General features: G+C 42.8%; 1 protein-coding gene and 1 long non-coding RNA gene across 9 annotated transcripts in view; one reads left to right on the top strand and one right to left on the bottom strand.

The window, feature by feature from the left end:
• Positions 1-20,519, bottom strand: part of MROH2B (maestro heat like repeat family member 2B) — a 63,156-nt gene that overhangs the window by 532 nt on the left and 42,105 nt on the right. For 6 of the 8 annotated variants that reach the window (XM_077896114.1, XM_077896113.1, XM_077896118.1 and 3 more), the window contains 17 exons: positions 18,420-18,555; positions 18,229-18,324; positions 17,888-17,977; positions 17,415-17,535; positions 15,354-15,451; positions 13,333-13,485; positions 10,776-10,933; positions 10,152-10,278; positions 9,378-9,565; positions 8,219-8,359; positions 7,675-7,789; positions 6,906-7,052; positions 6,470-6,652; positions 2,098-2,253; positions 1,640-1,774; positions 1,132-1,234; positions 52-117 (listed from right to left, as the gene is read on the bottom strand). In XM_077896114.1, the coding sequence (XP_077752240.1) occupies positions 52-117; positions 1,132-1,234; positions 1,640-1,774; positions 2,098-2,253; positions 6,470-6,652; positions 6,906-7,052; positions 7,675-7,789; positions 8,219-8,359; positions 9,378-9,565; positions 10,152-10,278; positions 10,776-10,933; positions 13,333-13,485; positions 15,354-15,451; positions 17,415-17,535; positions 17,888-17,977; positions 18,229-18,324; positions 18,420-18,555 (2,213 nt within the window). Of the gene's footprint in view, positions 1-51; positions 118-1,131; positions 1,235-1,633; positions 1,775-2,097; positions 2,254-6,432; positions 6,653-6,905; positions 7,053-7,674; positions 7,790-8,218; positions 8,360-9,377; positions 9,566-10,151; positions 10,279-10,775; positions 10,934-13,332; positions 13,486-15,353; positions 15,452-17,414; positions 17,536-17,887; positions 17,978-18,228; positions 18,325-18,419; positions 18,556-20,519 lie in introns of those variants that run through there. The other 2 variants (XM_077896115.1, XR_013378595.1) reach the window with 2 other exon arrangements.
• LOC144312942 (uncharacterized) lies at positions 2,154-5,091 on the top strand. The gene is made up of 3 exons (XR_013378596.1): positions 2,154-2,278; positions 4,755-4,830; positions 4,927-5,091. It is a non-coding gene; the product is annotated as an uncharacterized LOC144312942 (long non-coding RNA).

Here is a 20,519-nt window from a genome sequence, read left to right as displayed (position 1 = left end):
AAAGGTATTTCTCTAACAATATGTTGTGCAGAACCTAGGCTTGGTACTCACGTGTGGTCAGTTGTTCTTTGTCTAATAACTGCATATATCGGTTGGTCAAATTGAGGACGATGGCATCTAAAATCAACAGGAAAAACAGATACTAACTTCATCATGAGGAAGAGGCCATGAATAGTGGGTCAGGTCAGACTCTGCACCTGGTCAGAAGTTAAGTGGTCTGGCTAGTGAATGAGCAAACTATATGACTCTTTTTGTGACCCCGGGATGATGTCAGGGTGATGTCTCTTGGGCCTTGAGAGCCATGTCTGGAAGTGGTCCCTCACCCAACGTGTATTTGGAAAAGATCATGCAGTGTCCTCTCAGGGGGTGCCAATTGTTGTCAGGGTTTCAAACATGTGTAAGTAAGATATGATCTTTGTCTTAAAAAAATTTACAGTGCAGCTAGAGGGATCATATATGTGATCCAAGAAGAAATTCTTAGGTTTTAACTCAGTCTTAAAGGTGACCAAGAGAGTAAGCCGGTTCACGGTGGGCTGGATTAGTTGGACTAGGTGTCATGATAATATTTAGAATTTCATAATAGAAGGATCCTCAGGGGTTCAATTACATTCCTCTTTTATTTTATAGATCAGACAGGTTAAGTGTATTGTCCAGAATCTTATAGCCGAGCCAAGGTCTGCTGGTCTCCTCACCAACACACTTTCCACTTGTATCATGTTGCTGCTAAAACTCAGCTTCAGTTGAGCTTAGGAGGTTTAGTATGGCTTATGTTAAGGGATGATGCAAAGGAAGCATTTTGGCATGGCAGCAGGCTGAGGGCAAGGACTTTGGCAAAGGAAAGAGCCATGACTTGGAACCAGAAGAAGCATGGAAGGCCCACAAGGTAGGAGGGTCTAACGGGAAGAGAGAGGGTATTGGGAAGTTAGAAGATGTTACAAGTTTTCATTTGCAAAAGAGAACAGCTTCCTTTGAGGGAAGATACTCCAAGATGCAAAATTAATTCCTTTCTGGCACTTTTTTTTTTGTCATCCCAGTCATTCCCACGTTCATGGTAGAGTAGCTTCCATTTGAAGCAAAACTAGATGGGAAGGAGCAGACACCTCTGAGTAGGGAGTGCAGCCAGGCCCCCACCTGTGAGCTTGACTGCAGCACTCCGGATCATCTCCCAATTGCTGCTGAAGAAGGTGAATGAGTGGGTGTGGAGGATCCACAGGATTTCCTGGTTTTTCCTTGCCTGAAAGAGAAGTACGTTACAAAGAAGACAACTGGGAAGTGACCCTTTATGGAATTTGGCATCTTGTAGGTCCCACAAAGGGAAACTAAAGGTCAGTGAAGGCTCACACAGCCATTAATTATTCTACTGGAAGATGTCTTATGGTTATTTCAAACCCGATTTTCATCAGAACAGTACTGGGGCTTGTGAGACTATCAGCAGCTGTGTTTCAGGCATCTCAGAGAACAGATCCCAGTCAGGACTTGGGAAAGAGCTGAGGGTAATGGGGCAGGACACAAGGAATCATTGCTATCCTTGCAGGACAGTTCTGGCGAGGGCCAGACATCCCTCCGTGTTGTTTGCCTTTCTGGGATTTGCCTGGACTCCGGGTTGCGCTTTCGCAGGCAGCATTTACTGCACGCTCACCAGTTTCACACAGAATTGCCTGTAGAAATCCCTGGCCCGTGGTAGATCCTGACCATCAAGGAGATGATCTAACACCCCATAGAGTTCCTGAAGACCCAGAAAAGGGATGCAGATGATCAGGACGTCACAGCAAGCCTAGAAAGAGAGTATTTAGAGTTACTGCCCCTAACACTGGACTGCCCTCTGGAAGGGAAGGATGCTGCCTGGTGCTGGGAGGGAGCAGTGGACACCAGTGATGCGAGGGGGTTAAAGTCAGCGCTGCCACCTTCTCAGTTTCAAAGATGGAAGAGCAATCTCAGACAGAGTGGGCAAGAAAGAACTTAGGGTTGAAGAAGTGGTTTTCGGGTTCAGTTGAGAGAAGTGGCCTCTGAACTGGCTTCTGGTTCAGCCAGACCTGACTCACTGACACTTCTCAGCGGTGGGAGGAGAGGGCAGGTGTCTGTGCAGGGGCCACTTACGGCTCCAATCTTGGGATTAGGATCCCAGAGGTGGAGAAGGAATGAAATCATGCTCTTTTTTATTTCTTCCGCAAAAAAAATCTTCCACCTTCTTCCTGTTAGGGATGCCAGATTCTCAAATAAGAAGATGGCAGTCAGTCTCACATCATCCTGCTCCTGTGGCGACAGATGCATGTGGTGGGTGAGTCCCCCTCACAGGCCACTCCCAGTCGGCACCCCACCCCCAGCTCTACCCTGCCCCACTTCAGCAAAGGGAGGCCGCAACCCAGGCACCAGAACACTCTTGGCTCAGCCGATGTGTGCACCAAGAATGCTCTTTCTTCTCCAGAAGCTCTGCACTCACAGTCTGTGAGTTTAAATGACCATTGGTCTGAGGTTTAAGTGATGCTTTAGAGTTGGAGACTTGGTTTCTTTAAATTTTTTAAAAGATTTTTTATTTATTTATTCATGGCAGAGGGAGAGAGAGAGAGACAGAGACAGAGACAGAGACAGAGAGACAGAGGGAGAGGGAGAGAAGCAGGCTCCATGCAGGGAGCCTGACGTGGGACTTGATCCCAGGTATCCAGGATCACACCCCAGGCCCAAGGCGACGCCAAACTGCTGAGCCACTGGGGCTGCCTGAGACTTGGTTTCTGTCATTTGAGTAGCTACTGGGGAGACAGACCATAGGAATGGTAAACAGGGAGTACTGGTGGCAAAAGGCCAACGAGGGTTCCTGCTTATTATGTATTTTGTATGAATTAGCCTGTGTCTAGAATTCTGGGGCTTCTAATCTAAATTTCTCAAGTCCTAAGACTCTTCTCTAAGATCCCAGATACTTTCCAGTGGCATTAAATGCAGCTCAGAAATTTGGGCCCTGGGTCTCAGAGACAGAGAATAATCAAACAAGTGCCTAGCCCTACTCTTGCATATGTGAAATTCTGGAGCTTCCTGGCTTGTTGTCTGGCCGGAATGGTAAGCAGTGATTTTAAGGACCAAAGGGTGAGGTGTTGGAGAAAGATGGCCGCCTGTTATTCCCAGACACTTTGCTGATACTGTTCAGAGTTCTAAAAAACACTAAAGGATTTTCTGGAGGTTTTTCTTTCTTTTTTTCCTTCCAGGTCTAACAAACTTATTTAAAATACCCATAAAAAGACAGAACAATGAAGGGAAAAGTCATCCTGAGTAGCAGAATATTATTTATTGCTATAAACAAGGGCCAACAAAAAGCATGCCCATGAATATGAGAGGAAGAAGAGAGAGTAGTATTAATTATGATAGCAAGGTAGGATATGTCAGAAATGGGCACATAAACAAAAATGCCATAAGAAAAGGAAGTTAATAAAGATCTTGCAGAAAAAATAGAGACAGTTGATTGGGACAAGGCCAGAAAAGTTCAATGAATACATGAGACTTGAGCTTGTATAATGGGAATAGAAGTAGAAATGTTTAAATGTACTAGGAAGGAGGTCAGGATACATTTTTAAAAGGTCTATTTATTTATTTATTTATTTATTTTAAAAGATTATTTATTTCTTTATTTCCTTGTTTGAGAGAGACAGCATGTGCACATGGGTGGGGCTAAGTGTGGTGGCCCGAGATGGGGCTGGATCCCACGACCCTGAGATCTTGACCTGAGCCAAAACCAAGAGTCAGATGCTTAACCAACTGAGCCACCCAGGTGCCCCAATTTGTTTGCATATTTATTTCTTTTTAAAATATTTTATTTTTAAGTAATCTCCACACCCAGCGTGGGGCTTGAACTTAACTTTGAGATCAAGAGTTGCATCTCTACTGACTGAGCCAGCTGGGTGCCCTGAAAGGTCTCTTTTTAGAGAAAGAAAACAAACCAATTACAGAATACAGAAAGGTAGAAAGGTATTTAGTTTTTTTCAAAATCTTTAAAATTTTCTGGAATCAAGTGATAGGCCCTAATGATAGATCAAGGGATGATAGGAAAAGGCAGGAAACAAGCATTGAACTTATTGTGGGTGTTGGGAGGGTTACTAGAATTTAGTGTCTTGTGAGTAAGGTGACTGCACAGGGTCGGCGGGAGGACGGGCTTGGGCGAACCCAGAGCGGGAGGCGGCAGCCATATTTTCTGTTCTACCATTTCATTGAAGTGTCACCATGTCTTGAGACTTCCAACAAAGTGCTTAAATACTGAAAGACAGGGAGGAGGGGAGAAATTTGGAGATTACAGAATTGTATGCTTAATCTATAGAAAACTGCTGGGGCAAAGTTTCTTTCTTTCTTATTTTTTTTTAAAAGATTTTATTTATTTATTCATGAGACACACAGAAAGAGAGGCAGAGACATAGGCAGAGGAGGAAGCAGGCCCCATGCAAGGGGAACCCCATGCGCGACTTGATCTCAGAACCCCGGGATCACGCCCTGAGCCTAAGGCAGATGTTCAACCATTGAACCACCCAGGCATCCCTGGGGCAAAGTTTCATCAAGTATAGTTAAATTTATTTGTGAGAAGAGAGCATTAGCAGAGAGTAAATAGCATGTCATAACTAAGACCTAAATTTTATCAAATTTCACTTTTATACAAATATGATGGAATTGGTACCTATTGGGGATGAGAAAATTCTAATCTAACCACCCAGGAGGACTTGAGATTTTTTTCTTCTGCATGAGACTGAGAAACATTGTCTTGATCACAAAACTTGTAGGTGATTAGAGGAGGCTGGGAGCCAAGAGAATCATCATGCCTGGATTAACAACAACCCCAGGGAACCTAACAAACAGGTGGGTCGCTGTAGGGGCGACTTCAGCCCTTTGTTGTTGAAGATTGCCATCAATTATCTGTGTAATGAAAAAAAGAACCTCTTTGTTATTTTACAGAAGATACTACATTGAGTGGGAGCCAAGCAAGTGGTTTTGAGGACAAGAAGAGAATTAAAAGGAATGTTGATACGTTGGAAAAAGTAGCTGAAAACAAGCAGAAAGCTGCTCTCAAAGGCCGGGTTTGGGCTAGCAAGTAAATAAAGGACACTGAAAAATACAAAAGTGAAGAATTGTTGACTGTGGGCATATATTGTAGACTAAAATCTAGAGGCCTATATGATTACAAATTGCCAAGGAGTCAGGAAGAAAAGGCAAGATTAAAAACAAAAAACAAAACAAAACAAAAAAAAAAAACAAAAAAAAGATTGGAGTGGATAAATAGGGAAAAAATCAGCCCTGAGACGTAATTTTTCTTTAGGTTGTATTCAATCCTTTGCAGGCCGCATCTAGAGACACAACACAGTCACTGGCTTGTAAAATATTTAAAGAGCTGAAAAATTAGGTTTATGATGAATAATGGAGGAAATGAAGACTTTTCAGTCTGGAGACTAGCAGGTAGAAAGGTAATTTAATCAAGCGTTAATGTTTAAGAGGAAGAAACCAGCAGTCTTCCATCTCCTCTGACAACACAACACGAGGAAGCAGGTTTCAATCACAAAAAAATAGATGTAAGTTGGAGGTGAAATAAATAGGTTTTTACACTGATGACAGAGAATAAACCAAAAATAAATAATGAAGTCTAGTCTTCCAGAAGCTATAAAGGAAAATGACCTTCCTTTGCCTGGGGTCACAGACTGACCTTGTTTTGAAATGAATTTCTAGGATACTGACTAGATTGGGGGTTGGCAAGCTTTTTCCATAAAAGGCCAGAGAGTAAATAATTTAGACTTTGGGGGCCATATGGTTTCTGTAACAACTAATTCAACCCTGCAGATGAAGTGAGAAAGCAGCCATAGACGATATGCAACCAATGAGCATGGCTGTGCTCCAATACAACTTAATTTACAAAAAGATGATCTGGGCAGGATTTGGCCTGCTGGCTATCGTTGGTACTGACTCCTGGATTAAATGAACCACACACAAGCGTTTTGAACCTTTGAGTCTTGGATGTGGAGAAGAGTGTTGGAGGTGACAGGCCTTTATTTGGGCCCTTGCTCTGTGTTGAATATTGTCATAATTCATGGGAATGAGAGATTGAAAAGAGGAAAGCTACAAAGGGGAATACTAATGAGTTTTTTACCCCTATGGGCAAGTGGGGCTCAATCCTTGTGCTAGGTGAGGAAGCCGGGCAGTTTATTTGCCAACTTGTTTCTTATCGGTTGAGGGTTCTCCCCCAACGTGTCTGGCCCACCCTGCTCAGAGGGATCGTGATTCCCAGTTCAGAGAGTACCCTCGGGCAGAGAGACACCCAGGAAGCCAGGGGCCTGCACAGGAATTGTCCAAGTGATCTCTGTTAAGGGGACCCGAGTGCAGGTGACCCCAGGGGGAAGGCCAAGCAATACAGATGGGACGGCGACATTGCTTGCTACAGTAAGCACTACCTGAATCTTTGTGTTCACTCACTTTTGGGGAGGGAAGATTCCTGAATGGGCCCACTTACGTCTTCAAAGAAGGTTCTTGTTTGCAGCACTATCTCTTTGAAGTAGAAGCTCACGTCTCGGTCTGTGAGCAGCTCCAGGATCTTTTTTAGAGCCTTCAAGCTTTCACAGACGACTTCGGTGCGGGCCAGGTGATACAGGCCTCTGATGATAGATTCTAATATTATCTGCTTATGCTTCTTCACCTATTTTGAAATAAGGCCTCTTAATCCTGAAAACTGTTCTATGTGCATGTGGGATAGGGTAGGGGACTGCAGACAAGGAAACTGGAATTCTGGTAGGGTCACATGTACTTCAACCCAAGAGACACCAATGTAGCAATTTATTTGGATTTTTTACTTAATTTCTATGCAACCACGAGGTGTGGGTTAGTAAATAATAATTTTTAACTCAAATATCCCCCTTTCCCCCCCACCCCACCTGCCAAACTCCTTTTACCTTGTGAGGGGCTCCAGAAGCTGTATTACCAAGTCCTCGGATGGCCATTTGCCTCAAAGTGGCATTGGAGTCCCAGGCACTCTGGTCCATGAGGATCAGCACTTCCCGTAGATTCCCATGCTTCCAAAGGATGGGCTCCTTCATGAGCTGAAAACAACCACTTGGCCCTTTAGTTAAAGGGAGTGGCCTCCCTTCCTGACAGTGACAAGCGCATCATAACTACACTTAGAGAGGAGCAGCAGGGCGCGGAGAAGCCCTCAGTGAGTCAGCAAGTGTTGCACAAACTAATCTCTAGGCGCCAGCGGCCCACAGGTCAAGGGTACGTGGCGACGGGGACCATAACATCTACTTGACAAGACGTTCCCTAATCCAAATGGAAAAATGGGAAAACGGGAGCGTTCCTGACAATGTCCCTGTTCTGATTCGCCTGGGACAAACTTTTTATGCCAGGGTGTGAGGGGACAATGATCTACCCGTTGGGTGCTGTTTGTTTTGTCCCGGTCGCCCTGGTTCTCCAGGCTTCTCTGCCCAGGGAGGCCTGGTTTCTGCGGACCAGAGCGAAGAAGAGATTGGGCCTGGGTCCTTTGTCCCCCGGCATTCCCTGCTCAGGTGCCACATATCCGGCAGTGGCTGGATCTCTCTGCTACCAAAGCTTCCCCGAGGGGCCCCTTCTGGGGTTCCAGCGCCCACTGAACTCTTGACCCCGAGAGTAACCCCCCAGGGACACCCGGAGAGGCTGCCGGGCGGCGACGCGAAGCTTCTGTCTTGCCTCAGAGAAGAAGGCTGTGCCGGTTATCCGGTAGTTCTCCGAGGAGGAGGTGAGAGAGGAGAACAGTTGCTCCATGATGTCCAGTGTGAGTCCATATTGCCACACGGCCATGCTCCTAGAAAACGCAAGGCTCCAATTGTAGCAGAGACTTTTTTTTCTTTCTAAACAATGGAGGAAATTTGAGTCTATTTCTCCCTCAGGGAAAGAAATGATCTACGAAGGGATGTTCAGTGGAAGAGCAAACATCCTGTACCTACTCTGGAGTCTAATGCTTCGACTCTACAGTAGCCCTTCCAAGAGCCCTGCTGAGGTGCGGGTTTCCCAAAACTGTGCTCCGCATCCCGGGATTTTGAGGGGGTGGTGGGACCCGGGCTGCTCCCACACCGCTTCCCACCTCCCTTCGCTCTGTCTTCCCTGTTTTCTCTGCCGACTGCAGGCAAACCCTTAGTGGGCCCACTGCTTCCAGGGAAGCTGCCTACACTGCGTTTTTACTCTATTTTTAGTTTTCTCCTCTGTGTCCAGTTCTAGAAGGCCCGCCCCTTACCTGGCCAGTGCACACACTCCTACGTGGTGGGTGCTAGGACTGCTCAGCAGGGCCCATAAGTTGTCCCCCTCATCAGATTCCTTGGCAAGGCCCTCTTTCATGGCTTGGGCTTGCACACACTTCAGGGTTGCCGTCGAGAGCCTGAAGGAGACAGTGGGCATCACAAAGTAAGTCAGCCCCACACAGGGGATTGTGGATCCCCCGGTTCCTCCCGTTCCCCTCAGGGTTCCCTCACTCTTGGATCAGCGGACGCTGTGCAAGGGGAAAAGATGGGCAACCCGATCTCACACTCTAGGGTCAGAGGGGGCATGGAGATGAAGGGAACTAATGCCACAAAATCTTGTCAACAAGAAAACAAAGTCCAGGATGGAAAGTGCAAAATACTGTATTTTGCTGATTCTAACACAGGACTTCGGAAATAGGGTGCATCCTGCGATGAGTGGTGTGTTACGGTGGTTGGCCCGGCAGAGGCTGTGGTGTAGTCAGTGTGACTGGTGTGAGCACGGGGATGTGCGTGGATTGAGGCTTGGCTCCTGACACTGTTGTCTCTTTAGTAAACTGACGTGTATTAATGGAGCTACATGTGTGGGGCCTAACGGCTGTTTAGGATCTCTTTAAAAAGGCTGATTTGATACCGGAATAAAAATATATGCCATAGGACAAGGGGGCAGAATGTTGCGATAGAGGATAAAAATCTCTGCCTGATAAAAGAGATTTTAAAAGAGCTCTGAATAAATATACAGTAAAAATTTGAAAGTATAAGAAAGCATTGATTCATGGCCTAGCTGGGGATTCTTTCTTTTTTTATAATACATAAAATAATTTTGCTTCCCTCAACCGGTGATGTCTTAAGTTTGATAAAATATGGTATTGATTTTTATTTTTCTGCTTTCCTTGGTGGCCCTGAGTATCACAGAATTCCAGCTTTCCTTGAACAGTCTCAATGAGAGAAAACAAATGAAACAGAGGAGGCCCTTGGGGGAAGCAAACAGAGCTGCTGTTTGTCGTTATTCTGAGCAACTACCCCAGAGATTGGCTCAGGAGCAGGAGAGCCTTGTTTCCTCTGGGGTAGTGGAGGCCACAGCAGCAGGCCGAGGCCCTGACTTCCACAGCTCATCCCCTAGAGTCTGGGACCTGGACACTGAGGAAGGCCATTTACCTGCAGGGGTCTGCTGTCTGCTGCTGTTCTCCCTGCTGCAACACCCGTCGCCTGCGGCTCCAGGTGGCAGTGGACATTTTCTGACCCAGGGTGCAGCTGACCAGCTTCAGGAGAAGAGTGAACACCTCTGGGTACAAGTTGGTGACAGGGGTGCCTGTTGAGACCACTTCATACATAGCACAGGCCACCTGAGGGGAGAGAGGACATTGTGGTCACACAGGCTCCTTTCCTCCAGGACATCTCCCTGGGCTGACCTTCAAGTCTGTTTTCTCCCCAAAGGATTGCTTTCTAGGTTGACCACACTCATGGTGAAAACAAAGCAAAACAAAAGAAAAAAACAAAACAAAACCAAAAAGAGCTGGAAAAGAGAGGACGTATTTGTCTGGAAACTTCTCAGCTCAGAAAGTGTTTCTCTCTCAGGACTGCCATGTTGGGCAACTCCAAATTCCAAGGGCAAGGGGACAGGGGACCGGCCAGGTAAAATGAAAGTTTTCTGGCCTTGAGGTCTTTCAAAAGGGTGCTTTTGGATATCTTGAAGACCAATTTGGAAATACAGATCATGGATTTTCTTTGGGAGGATGAGAAATTTGCTTCTAAAAGTGATAGCCACAGACAAAATTACTGCCATATTTGTCCAATACAAGCTGGAGTTGATTTAAAATCAGGGTGTGAGAGGGGAAGACATATGATTAATGCCACATCACCAAATTCCAGGTGAGGACAGACCACGGAGTGGGACAATATTCCAGGTATGTGATGGGTTGTCCAACTCACTGCAATCGCCTCCACCCCGGCTAGGTCATCTTCTAATTCATTCTCAAGTTTGTCTGTTAGGGCTCTCAAGAGCTTCCCACTGGAGGCTGTGTTCTCAGCCAGAGCTTTCCACAGTGTCTTTGTGTCCCTAGGGTGGTAAGGCATGAAGCTGATAAGAAACAACTCCTTGGAATATGAGCTTTTTCATCTGCTCCTCTCTAAAACCACATTATGACTAATCAAAATTTCAAGGACAGATGGAGATGCCAATATGCCTGGCGATAAGAAGGATGTGTTATTTAACAGTCCAGCATTCTGGACGTGGGTTACTTAGGTTTGTTGATGTCCATTAAAGCAGAAACCTCTCACATAGGTGTATTCTAGGCAACCGGAAAGAGAAGAAATACTCATTTTCTAATACTTATTCCTATGGTGTATTTTTTTTTAATCTCATCATTTAATGAGGACATGTTTATGAAAAACACTTGGAAAAACACTCCTTGTGATTCAAACACCATTTTTGAAATTATTATTTAGATGAAATGTTCTCAATCTTTGTTTTTGCTTTCTTTCTCTCAAACCACAAATTCTTCCTCAATGCAGAGTGGCCTTTCCTGGGAGAAGGGACCAGATGTTAGAATATACCTGTCGAAGGGCAGAGGCTTCTGTAAAAGGTTGGCAACAACTGCATCCATGTGAAAGCTGGCTATCTGAGAGATGGCTTCCAGCATAAACTGAAAGCTTTCCTCCTTTTGTCTGAGGACTGGCATGTGATGATAAATCATGCTCAAGATCTCCAACAGCTTAAAAAAAAAAAAGCCAAATCAAACATTAAGTTGCCATTTTTCCTCTACGTGAATGTCTCTGGACTCATATAGTCAGCATATTATTCAAGGGTGGTTGATGAATTATAAATAATGTTGAAAACAATAATCAATTCTACACATGGCCTATCTCTTACTCAGGGGGATTATAGCTATACTGGGTATTTATTCTTAAATCAATGCAGCAAATATTTAGCGAAAGGCTGCTTTATGCCAAATACTGTGAGAGACGTTGTGTGGAATTTACCGAAGATGAATAAGATGTAACCCTCTCTCAAAAGGAATGAATGTTCTAATAAAGGATGTTAGTCATATACTCAAAGGCCTGTGCAAAAGGCAGTGTGTAGCAAATGGTATATAGGAGGTTCACAGGATTGATAGGGCAATCCAGAAGTAACTGAGGTCCCTTTGAAGGGACATCTGGCCTGAGTCTTGAAGGATATATAGCAATTTCAAAAGGCAAAATAGAGATGATGGAGGGAAAGTCATCCTCATCAGAAAGAAGAATACAGATAAAGATGTAAAAGAAAAAGCATGAGAATAGATGAAGCACAGATTTTTAGAGTAGTGAAACTATTCTGTATGTTACTGCAATGGTGAACACATGCAATTATACATTTGTCAACACCAAGAATGAATCTTAATGGAAACTATGGACTTTGGGTGACAATGATGTGTCAGTGTAGGTTCCCTGATTGTAACAAATGTACTACTGTGGTGTGGGGTGTTGATAGTGAGAGAGGATGTGTGTGTGTGTGTGTGTGTGTGTGTGTGGTGGGGGCAGAGGAGGTTTTTGGCTATCTACTCAATTTTACTGTGAATCTAAACTGCCCTAAAAAAATCTATATAAAAAATTAGTAAGAGAGCATGGGCCCACGCGAATATGGTGAAGATTTCTGGATTAGGGGACTGGTTTGGAACACAGAGAAATGTGGGTGATGAAAGAAGATAACTTGATAGAAGATATGAAGATATGAAGCCAGATCCTAGAGAGCACTGAAGGTCACCCTTCCAAATTTGGGTGTTAATCTGTGGACAGCAGAGAATGATATTATACATTTGGATTTTTGATGTGGAGAAGGGAGATCTCTCTGCTAAAGTAACTTTGCTGCTAGTAGATATTTCTCTTATTTATTTTGGATAGACATTCTTAGGTTAAACACAACATTTTCTCTGATTTATAATTCCTTAAACATAAATATCTGGCAAGTATGATTGCCACAGAGCCCCATCTCAATGATGTTAGGAGAGGATTCCAGTCCCTATTGCTCCTTTATAGTGCTAAACACACAAATACAATGACATTCCAAATATATGAAACTTTGATTCTCTAATGCCTAGCCTACTGCCTGGTATTGGCATAATCTGCACTTAATAAGTGTTTTTGGGTGTTTCTGGGTGGCTCAGTCAGTTGGGTGTCAGCTCTTGGTTCCAGCTCAGGTCAGGATCTCATGGATCCTGGGATGGACCCTTGAGTCTGGCTCTGTGCTAAGCAGGGAGTCTGCTTGGGGATTCTCTCCCTCTGCGTCTCCCCTATTCACTTTTTTCTCTCTCTGAAATAAATAAATCTTAAAAAAAAAACCCTGTTTTTGAAAAAAACTGATTGGAGAATAATTAGCACAGGAATAATTTCTAAAGGTTATACATTGGAGAATTCTATAATTTATGGTTGATTGACCCTGGGATATGGGAACCATAACTTTCAACTATTCCTCTTGAGGTGACTTCATGGAGTTAAATATTCTCTTTTTCCTTATTAATCTTTGAATTGTTTGAATTCTGTTTCTCACCTCAAGAGAGAGGATCGAGCATCTCCATTTGGAGCTCTTAACCAAGCTTCCTGAACTCAAATCCTCTTCACTCTAACTCTCCAGCTGATAGCAGGGATTGAGGACTTTCCCCCAATCAGTTCTCCAATGACAGACTTCCTTACCAGAAAACCAACCCTAAGTTGTGTGGAAGAGCAGCCTGAAGAGTGGCAGTGAGATTAGAAACTCTACTGGCCCTTAGTGGCCATCCCAAAAATGATCCACGTGATCACCCCCTCCTTACAGATCTAACAACCAGTTTTCCAGAACCCAAATGCCCTTGGTTTGGAGCTGCTGTCTTTGGCTAGAGAGCAACAGTTGGGAAAGTTTGTTTGTTGTTGTTGTCGTCGTTTTAAGTCACAGACTAGAGAGGCAATTGAAACAGGGTGGGACAAGCACTCAACATGAACCTGTTTGTTAATGTACAACTTGGGTCTCTGTTGAGGTCTCCTGAAGCTGTGTGTGCTCTTGCCTGTTGCCCATCAGTGGATAAGCTTAGAAGTGGCAACCAACGTGGCATTCCAGAAGTGTTAGAACTCTGCTCAGTGGTCAAACTGGTTGTCAGCTCACCTGTTCTTCCAAAGCAGCTCCCTGCTCCTTCAGGACCGTGATCATCCATATGCCACAGGCATGTGTACAGGTGGGGTTAAGGCTCTCCAGACCATCCAGGGTTTCCTCCAGGAACATTAGAATTTCTTCAGTTGGGATTAGTTTACTGACAATCTGAGAATGCACCCGGAAAGACTGATATTATCAACTACCTCACTTCATGCTGCTATTGTTTTAGGATTTTGGAAACCACTGGAATTTCCAAACAGCATATGACTGGGCCATAGGAACTACAGAAAATATAAAAACAGACGTAGACTTTACCCTGCAACTCTAGGCAAACTTTCCTTGGAGTTACCCTTTTATCATTCTATATTTATTGAATCCCAAGACTGCTGAGTCAACTTCTCCAAACTTGAAAGTTATAGTGTGCTCCACACTCCATTCCATAACAATTTATATGCTATAAATTACTTTCACATACATTTCATATATCACAGAAATATGTCTTGAGTCTTCCAAAGAATAGTTAAGGCTTGAGAATTTAGGAAAATCTATCACCAAGTATTAAGGGCCCTGTTCAATACCACTTGTATCACAATACCCATGTAAGTATGAATTATTGAGTTCTGCCTTTTGCTCTTCCATGTTTCAAAATTAAGAGTAGTCAACAAAAATCTAGAAAATAAAAACTTTGCAATTTTGATCTCTAAGTACAAGAACTATATAGAATGGGTGACAGAAGTGCGTGATTATGAGTGTGTGTATACAGGCTAATGAAAAGGCAGGCAGGGACGTGAAAGGTTGGCAGTTTGAATGAATTCTAGGAACATTGTCTGAGGCTTTAACCAAGCAAGATCAGTATGTAGGTATGACAGCAATCCAATTCACAACTGACTTCTCCCTCCATTAAGTGGCCTGATGACTGATATTTGGTAGAACTCTTCTTGAAAGGAAATTAATCCCTTTTCATGAGTAAGTGCATGTCTCAACCAGTTTCTGAGTAATTTTGATTCTAAGATCAAGGAACTAGACTGCCACATCTGTTCTGTGTAACAGCAAATTCCTGTCTGGGCTCCAAACTCAATGGTATCTGTTGTTTTTTTTTTTTTTTTTTTTCTTTTTTTTATCTCACATTGGGATAGATGATGGTTTAGGAAGAAAGAAAGGAGGGGAACTCATGTTTCTGAGCACCTATAATACAACAGATATTTTCTTAGGCATTTGACATATGTTTCCTCCATGCTTCCCAACTGGCCTCTCTCTCTCCCTTATTCTGGTCACCTTCTTGTCATCTCTGCTGCTGCCATCTTAGTCCAAGCCACCTAATCTCACACCTGGATTCTTGTAGTTTCCTCCAAACTGACCTCATTAATTTCACTCTTGCTGTCCTGTATCATAGTCTGAACACAGCAGCCAGATGACCCTTCGGAAATATAAGTCTTATCATGCTCTTTTTTGCAGAAACACCACGAGCTCAGAAGGGGCTTTTACAAATTAGGAAGAGACACCCTGTCCTCAAGACAGTTCACTTATCTCTGTAAGTATATGGTCATAATGACTGAGGGCAAGCATTGTGTCTTTTTCTATCCTTACAGCCTAGAACAAAGTCCAGCATATGGTAGATGCATAGGGCTTAGTAGGTGAATGAGTAAATGATTGAATAAATGAATCAATTCATTGATTAATCCTCAGAACAACTCTGAGAGGTAAGTTATTATTGTTATTTTTAATGAGGAGAATGGGCTTCAAGTGCACACAGCATCATCTGATAGACTCCAAAGTCCTCGTTCCTTCTACTCCATCCCCCTCCCTCCCTCACCCTGAAGAGGGATGCTTGGTTCATAAGATTTCCCAGAGTATGAAATGATCAGTAGCAGATGTTGACTGAGCACATATATTCAGGGTTAACACATGATAGGACAAAGAATGGCTAGATCGTTGCTCTCCTTGGCAGTGAGGCATATACAGCTTACTCATTGGAAATCAACCCAGAATCATCTTTACATCCCTTGGCTAGTCTTCTGTATCTATTATATTACCTTTGCTATTTTAGAAGAAATCTTGATCTGGACTTGCACATCATCACACTGTAGCCCTTCCTGCAGATCCTGCAGTCTTTCCACCTCTGGGTGGGTGCCTAAAATCCACAAGGGGAGACAGATGCAGGAGTTCAAAGACCTGATAGGGTTTAAAGAGGTTGGCTGTACTTTGACATGACACTAATTCAGCTGCTGGATACTTTTCACAAATGCACTAAAGCCTGTCTGATGGGAGGGTGGGCATAAGAGCAAACACGGATTGAGTAGTTTCTACATGCTGGGCACCAGGCTAAATACTCTATGTACAGTGATCTCATTTATTACTCATAAACATCATCTAAGGTAGACGCTCCTGTTTTTGCAGACGAGGAAGGATAAAAAGTCATTTGGCCATGGTTATCCAGTGACTAAAAATAGGAGAGTCAGAATTTGAACCCTGGTCTGACACCAATGCCTAGGCTCTCACTATTCTGCTATACTGCTGTCTCTCCTGGGAGTTCTCTTCAGCCCTAAGCCACTTTGGGGAAAAGGGAACCCGGAAAGGTATCTGTTACAATAGGAACATCAGCAACTTTATAAATGGTGGTTGAAACCAATTTATAAACTCAGACCTAAACGGTAACGATTTTCTGTTTGTTGTTCGAATGTAGGGTAATTGTGCAAACTAACACCTGAACCCTTCTGTGGAAGGCAGCCTAGCCCAGTGCAACACAGGGACTTGGGAGTCAGACAGACCTGGGCTCACAGCCCAGCTCTACTACATTTTGGAGCCGGTAAATTTCTTAACCTCAGCTCTCTCATTGCAACACTGAGCATTAAATGGTACTTAATTTAGCATCACACTAGTTACTTGTACTCAGCAGGTGGTTAATAATCACATTCTTTCTCCCTGCCATGCTTATTTGACCTATCAAGGAAAAGAGTTAACGTAGATAATGAGGTATGGGATTTCTGATTAACAAAGAGTATTTGAAAACCTGAATTTCGCATGTTTCAGGAACATAAAGTATGCTAAAGGAAGAGTAGGTACAACACTAATAGAATTGAAATCCCTCTCTTCCTATGAGGTTCCTCTCTGGATGTTACTTCTCTTAGTAGGATGGGCCCTTGGTTCTTACTTCCTTAACTCATTTTTCATTTTCTGGCTTAGTACAAGCATATATCTTAATGAATTATCTTCCCATATCCCAAAAGACTTTCATACATACTTTGACTCCGCTGAATTTTTTTTTCTTCTTTTCCACTAACCAACCAACGCTTCCCCCACCCCCAATTCCAACTTTTGGCTTTAATATACTTTTCTTAGCTGAATTTTAGAATTGTAATATATCTGCGCCTCCAGCATCAGAGAAGTGCTTGACACATGGAAACGACTTAATAAGCATTTTCTGAGTATCCAAAAGAATGAGGAACAGAACACAGGTGTGAGATGGCATTAAACCTAGACCAGTGTTCCGGCCGTGCCTAGGCTGCTCAGAACTGCGCACGCACAGTGCAGGACCCTCCTCTGGGAAGCACCTGCTGATTTAACGTGGACGCAAGGCCCTGATTTGCTGGTTTACAGCCTGAACTGAAGTTTTAAAATTCCTTACATTTCCTGATATTGCTACTTCACGTGCAGAGAGAGCACTTAGAGAGCAGGTAGAGGTCCTGTTCTGGAAGCTGGAAAAACCCCCACAAACTTGTCTTTCCTAAATAACTTTGAAAATCACTTAGCATCATAAGACTAGTGAAATTTCCTCCTGAAGAAATCCACATGACAGAGGAAGCATTGCTAATATGCCCAAGTGCTCAGTGATTTAAATTGGTCACTCTCAAAACATTTTACCTACCTCAATGGACATTTATGATGCTTTGGTGTTACTATCTTTGTTTTTAAAAATAGAAAAACAGAGCCACTGGGGGGCAAAGATCCAATAGATGAATTCTGTGACATGATTAAAGCATTAGAATGCAGAAATGACTGAACTGGGGAGAGAGAGGGAGAGAGAGACAAGGAGAAAATCCAAGAACAAAAGAAAATAGGTATCTTCATTTGTGGGTTTCTCATCTTTCCCTCACCTTTTATACAGAACAAACCAATAGTGGAGCTAGCAGCTGCTTGACGGATGGTAGGCAGAGTGTCACAGGAGTGAGGAGCCAGGAGGCCGAGGAGTGAACCGATTTTAAAGTTTTCTGGTGCCTGCAGGATAAAGTAGACCCTCAAGATGATGCGGCAGCTTGATGACATCCCAGAATATTCCCAGCAACACTGGATCTGAAGTCCCTTCTTTTCCCCCTATAGGTCCTTAGAGTAAATGAAATTGAATCTTGAACCCTTTCCTTAAGGGCAGTGGAAAAATAAGCTAGTGAGCATGTAAAGACAACCAAACAGGTTTAATCCTGAGTGAGAAGATACCTCTTAGATGGTTCTTTGGAAAGCACCCCATTCTGGAACTGGAGATCCAGCATGCAGGGGCTTTGGATTCCAAAGGCCTCAGGGATCCCTGTTGTTAGCAAGCAATGAAACCTATCCACTCCAGGGGATTACGTACCTCAATATCATTTGTCAGCACTTTTGCAGTGATCTGGAAGGCTCTTTCTCTTTCCCAATCTTTTTGTGAAACGAGCCACATTCGGAGAAGCTGTTGGTCAAAGAATAAATGTTCTTTCTTTAGTGCTCGTCATTTTACTCATTCCCATTCTCTAACTTTTGCTCTCTCTCTCTGCCTCTTCTGTAACAGAGTGCTCCCCTCCCACAGACAATATTTAAGTGGACTGGCCCTATGTGATGGGTTAAAGGGCCAGGTGAAGACTCTGAGGTAGAGTCTGGAGTGTTGCTCTGCCCCACAGATGAGGGAATGTGGGAATCTGTTTGAGCAGTGGGCCTACTCACATTGAACATTTCTTGACAGTCCTCTGCTTTTACATTATCCCACATCATGGTCCTCAGCAGCCTTCCTAGAGCATCCATGGATCGTTCGTAGAGAAACTGAAAACCCAATGTGAGCATGAGTGTCAGGCTGAGGCAGGAGAGTGGAGTCCCACTGTGGCCCTTGATTCTACTCAGGCCTTACCCCCACGTACATTAATGTGTTCCTTGTCCTTGTCTGTCTCGCCTTCATCTTTGAGTTTTTCCAGAGGTGGAAGGGGAAGCAGCCTGCGAATATTCTCTTCAAGAATATTTAGGTGGTCATTTAGTGAGAGCTGAGGGTTCAGTTTACTGAAAAGAGAACCATGTGGAGGGATGGATATTATGATGACAAACAAAACATAGCCCAGAAGAGTTCTCAAGAACTGCCAGCCACCTCTGAGAGGGTCAGATATGCTTGCTGACATATTGGAATGTTGCAGGAGGCGGTGACAGAAATAGGGAGAGTTTGAGGACATAGAATCAGACTGTACTGGTGCATATAGTCAACATGCTTCATCTCTAATTTACTACAGTGATAAATCATCACTAGCTTTGTGTTACTTAACTTTTTATTATATGATCTGTGATAACATTAACCTATTTATTTTTTTCTGGTGCTCATTGTGTGTGTGTGTGTGTGTGTGTGTGCACGTGCCCATGTGTGTGTATATGCGTGTGTAATGATTCTAAGTTTGGAGCAGTGAATTCTATCAATTTCATTTGTCTTCTCGTGTTATAAGTAGGGTCACACATACTTTATGTATTCATGAGGGTACCTATAGTAAAGAGGCTGGAATCTTCCTTCCTTCCTCCTTCCTTCTCTCTCTCTTCTTTCCTTCCTTCTCTTTCTCTCTCTTTCTTCCCTCCCTTCCTCCCTCCCTTCCTTCTTTCCTTCCTTTCTCCCCTTATTTCTTTCTTTCAGCCATTTACTACTAACAACATGAGGATATGAACAAACCTAGACATAACTTGGAAAAATGCAAATGTTCAATAAACATGAAAATCCCCATTTATTATGTAATAAATGTAAACAAAGACAATGCAATACCATTTGTCAGCTATCATATTAGCAAAGAAATGAAAAACTATGACATGGTCAGGGCAGGGTAAAATTGATTCTCTCATAGGGAAGTAAAAGTCAGTACCAGCTGGGACAGGTCTATTGAAAGTGTTTAAATATGTTGGTATAAGCTGAACAGTCTTTTCATCTTTATTATCTGGCTGACTTAAAAAAATTAACTTATTGAGGTATAATTTATGCACAACAAGCTGCATCTATTTCAAGTGTGCAATTAAATGAGTGTCACACCCATGAAACCACCACTATAATCAATATAGAACATCCAGATTTTTCTTTATGCCCCTTCACAGCTCATTTCTTCCTTCACACTGGCCCCAGGTAAACACTGATTGGTTTTCAGTCATTAGAGATCAGTTTGCAAGTTCTATAAGTATTCTGTCCAAATGAGGGACACTAGCAACGAGTAGCTATCCAACACCCAAGTGTGGGTAGTCTGAATTAAGACATGCTATAATTCTAAAAGACACTGAATTTTAAAGATTTAGTATGAAAAATCATATAAATTATCTCATTACATTTTAAAATATCAAATATATGTTGAAATGATAATATACTGAATATATTGGATTAAGCAAAATAATTATTAAAATTGCTTTGTGTCTTTTTACTCTTTTAAAAGTGACTACTATTTTAAATGACATACGTGACTTGCATTATATTTAGACTTGACAACACTGTTTTAGAGCCTAGTTAATTCTTAATTCATCTTCAGGATTTATTTATTTGAGCTTTCTTCAAACTTCACTTATCTTTGTAAATGGCAATCTGTGCCTTCCCTTATGTTGCTTCTTACAACATTTTAGAGAAATTACGTGGGTATGTTTCACATCTATTTTACCTAGTAGGCAAAGCCATATATTGTTCAGGGCAAAGCCATATTTAGTTAATGATTATCCTTTGAACCTAGCTCCATGCCTGATACATGGATGACATTGAATAATATTTATTGAACTAAATTGTCAACTTTTATGTTAAAAGTTCAGAAAGCATTTTTTTTGCACAAAGGTGTTTGCTAAAATATTATCTATAGTTTTAAAAACTGAAAAATATAACAAGAGAAAGTTGGTTAAGTAATACAAGACATACCTATACAATAAGTTATTAAGCAGCCATTAAAAATGCTATTTGTTACCTCAATATAAAAAAGGCCATATATGAAAATCCTACAGCTAATATCATATTAATGGTGAAT

The sequence above is a fragment of the Canis aureus genome, chromosome 4, assembly GCF_053574225.1.
Source record: "Canis aureus isolate CA01 chromosome 4, VMU_Caureus_v.1.0, whole genome shotgun sequence".
NCBI classification, from domain to species: domain Eukaryota; kingdom Metazoa; phylum Chordata; class Mammalia; order Carnivora; family Canidae; genus Canis; species Canis aureus.
Note: the sequence above shows the minus strand (reverse complement) of the source record. Positions and strands in the feature narration are given on the sequence as shown.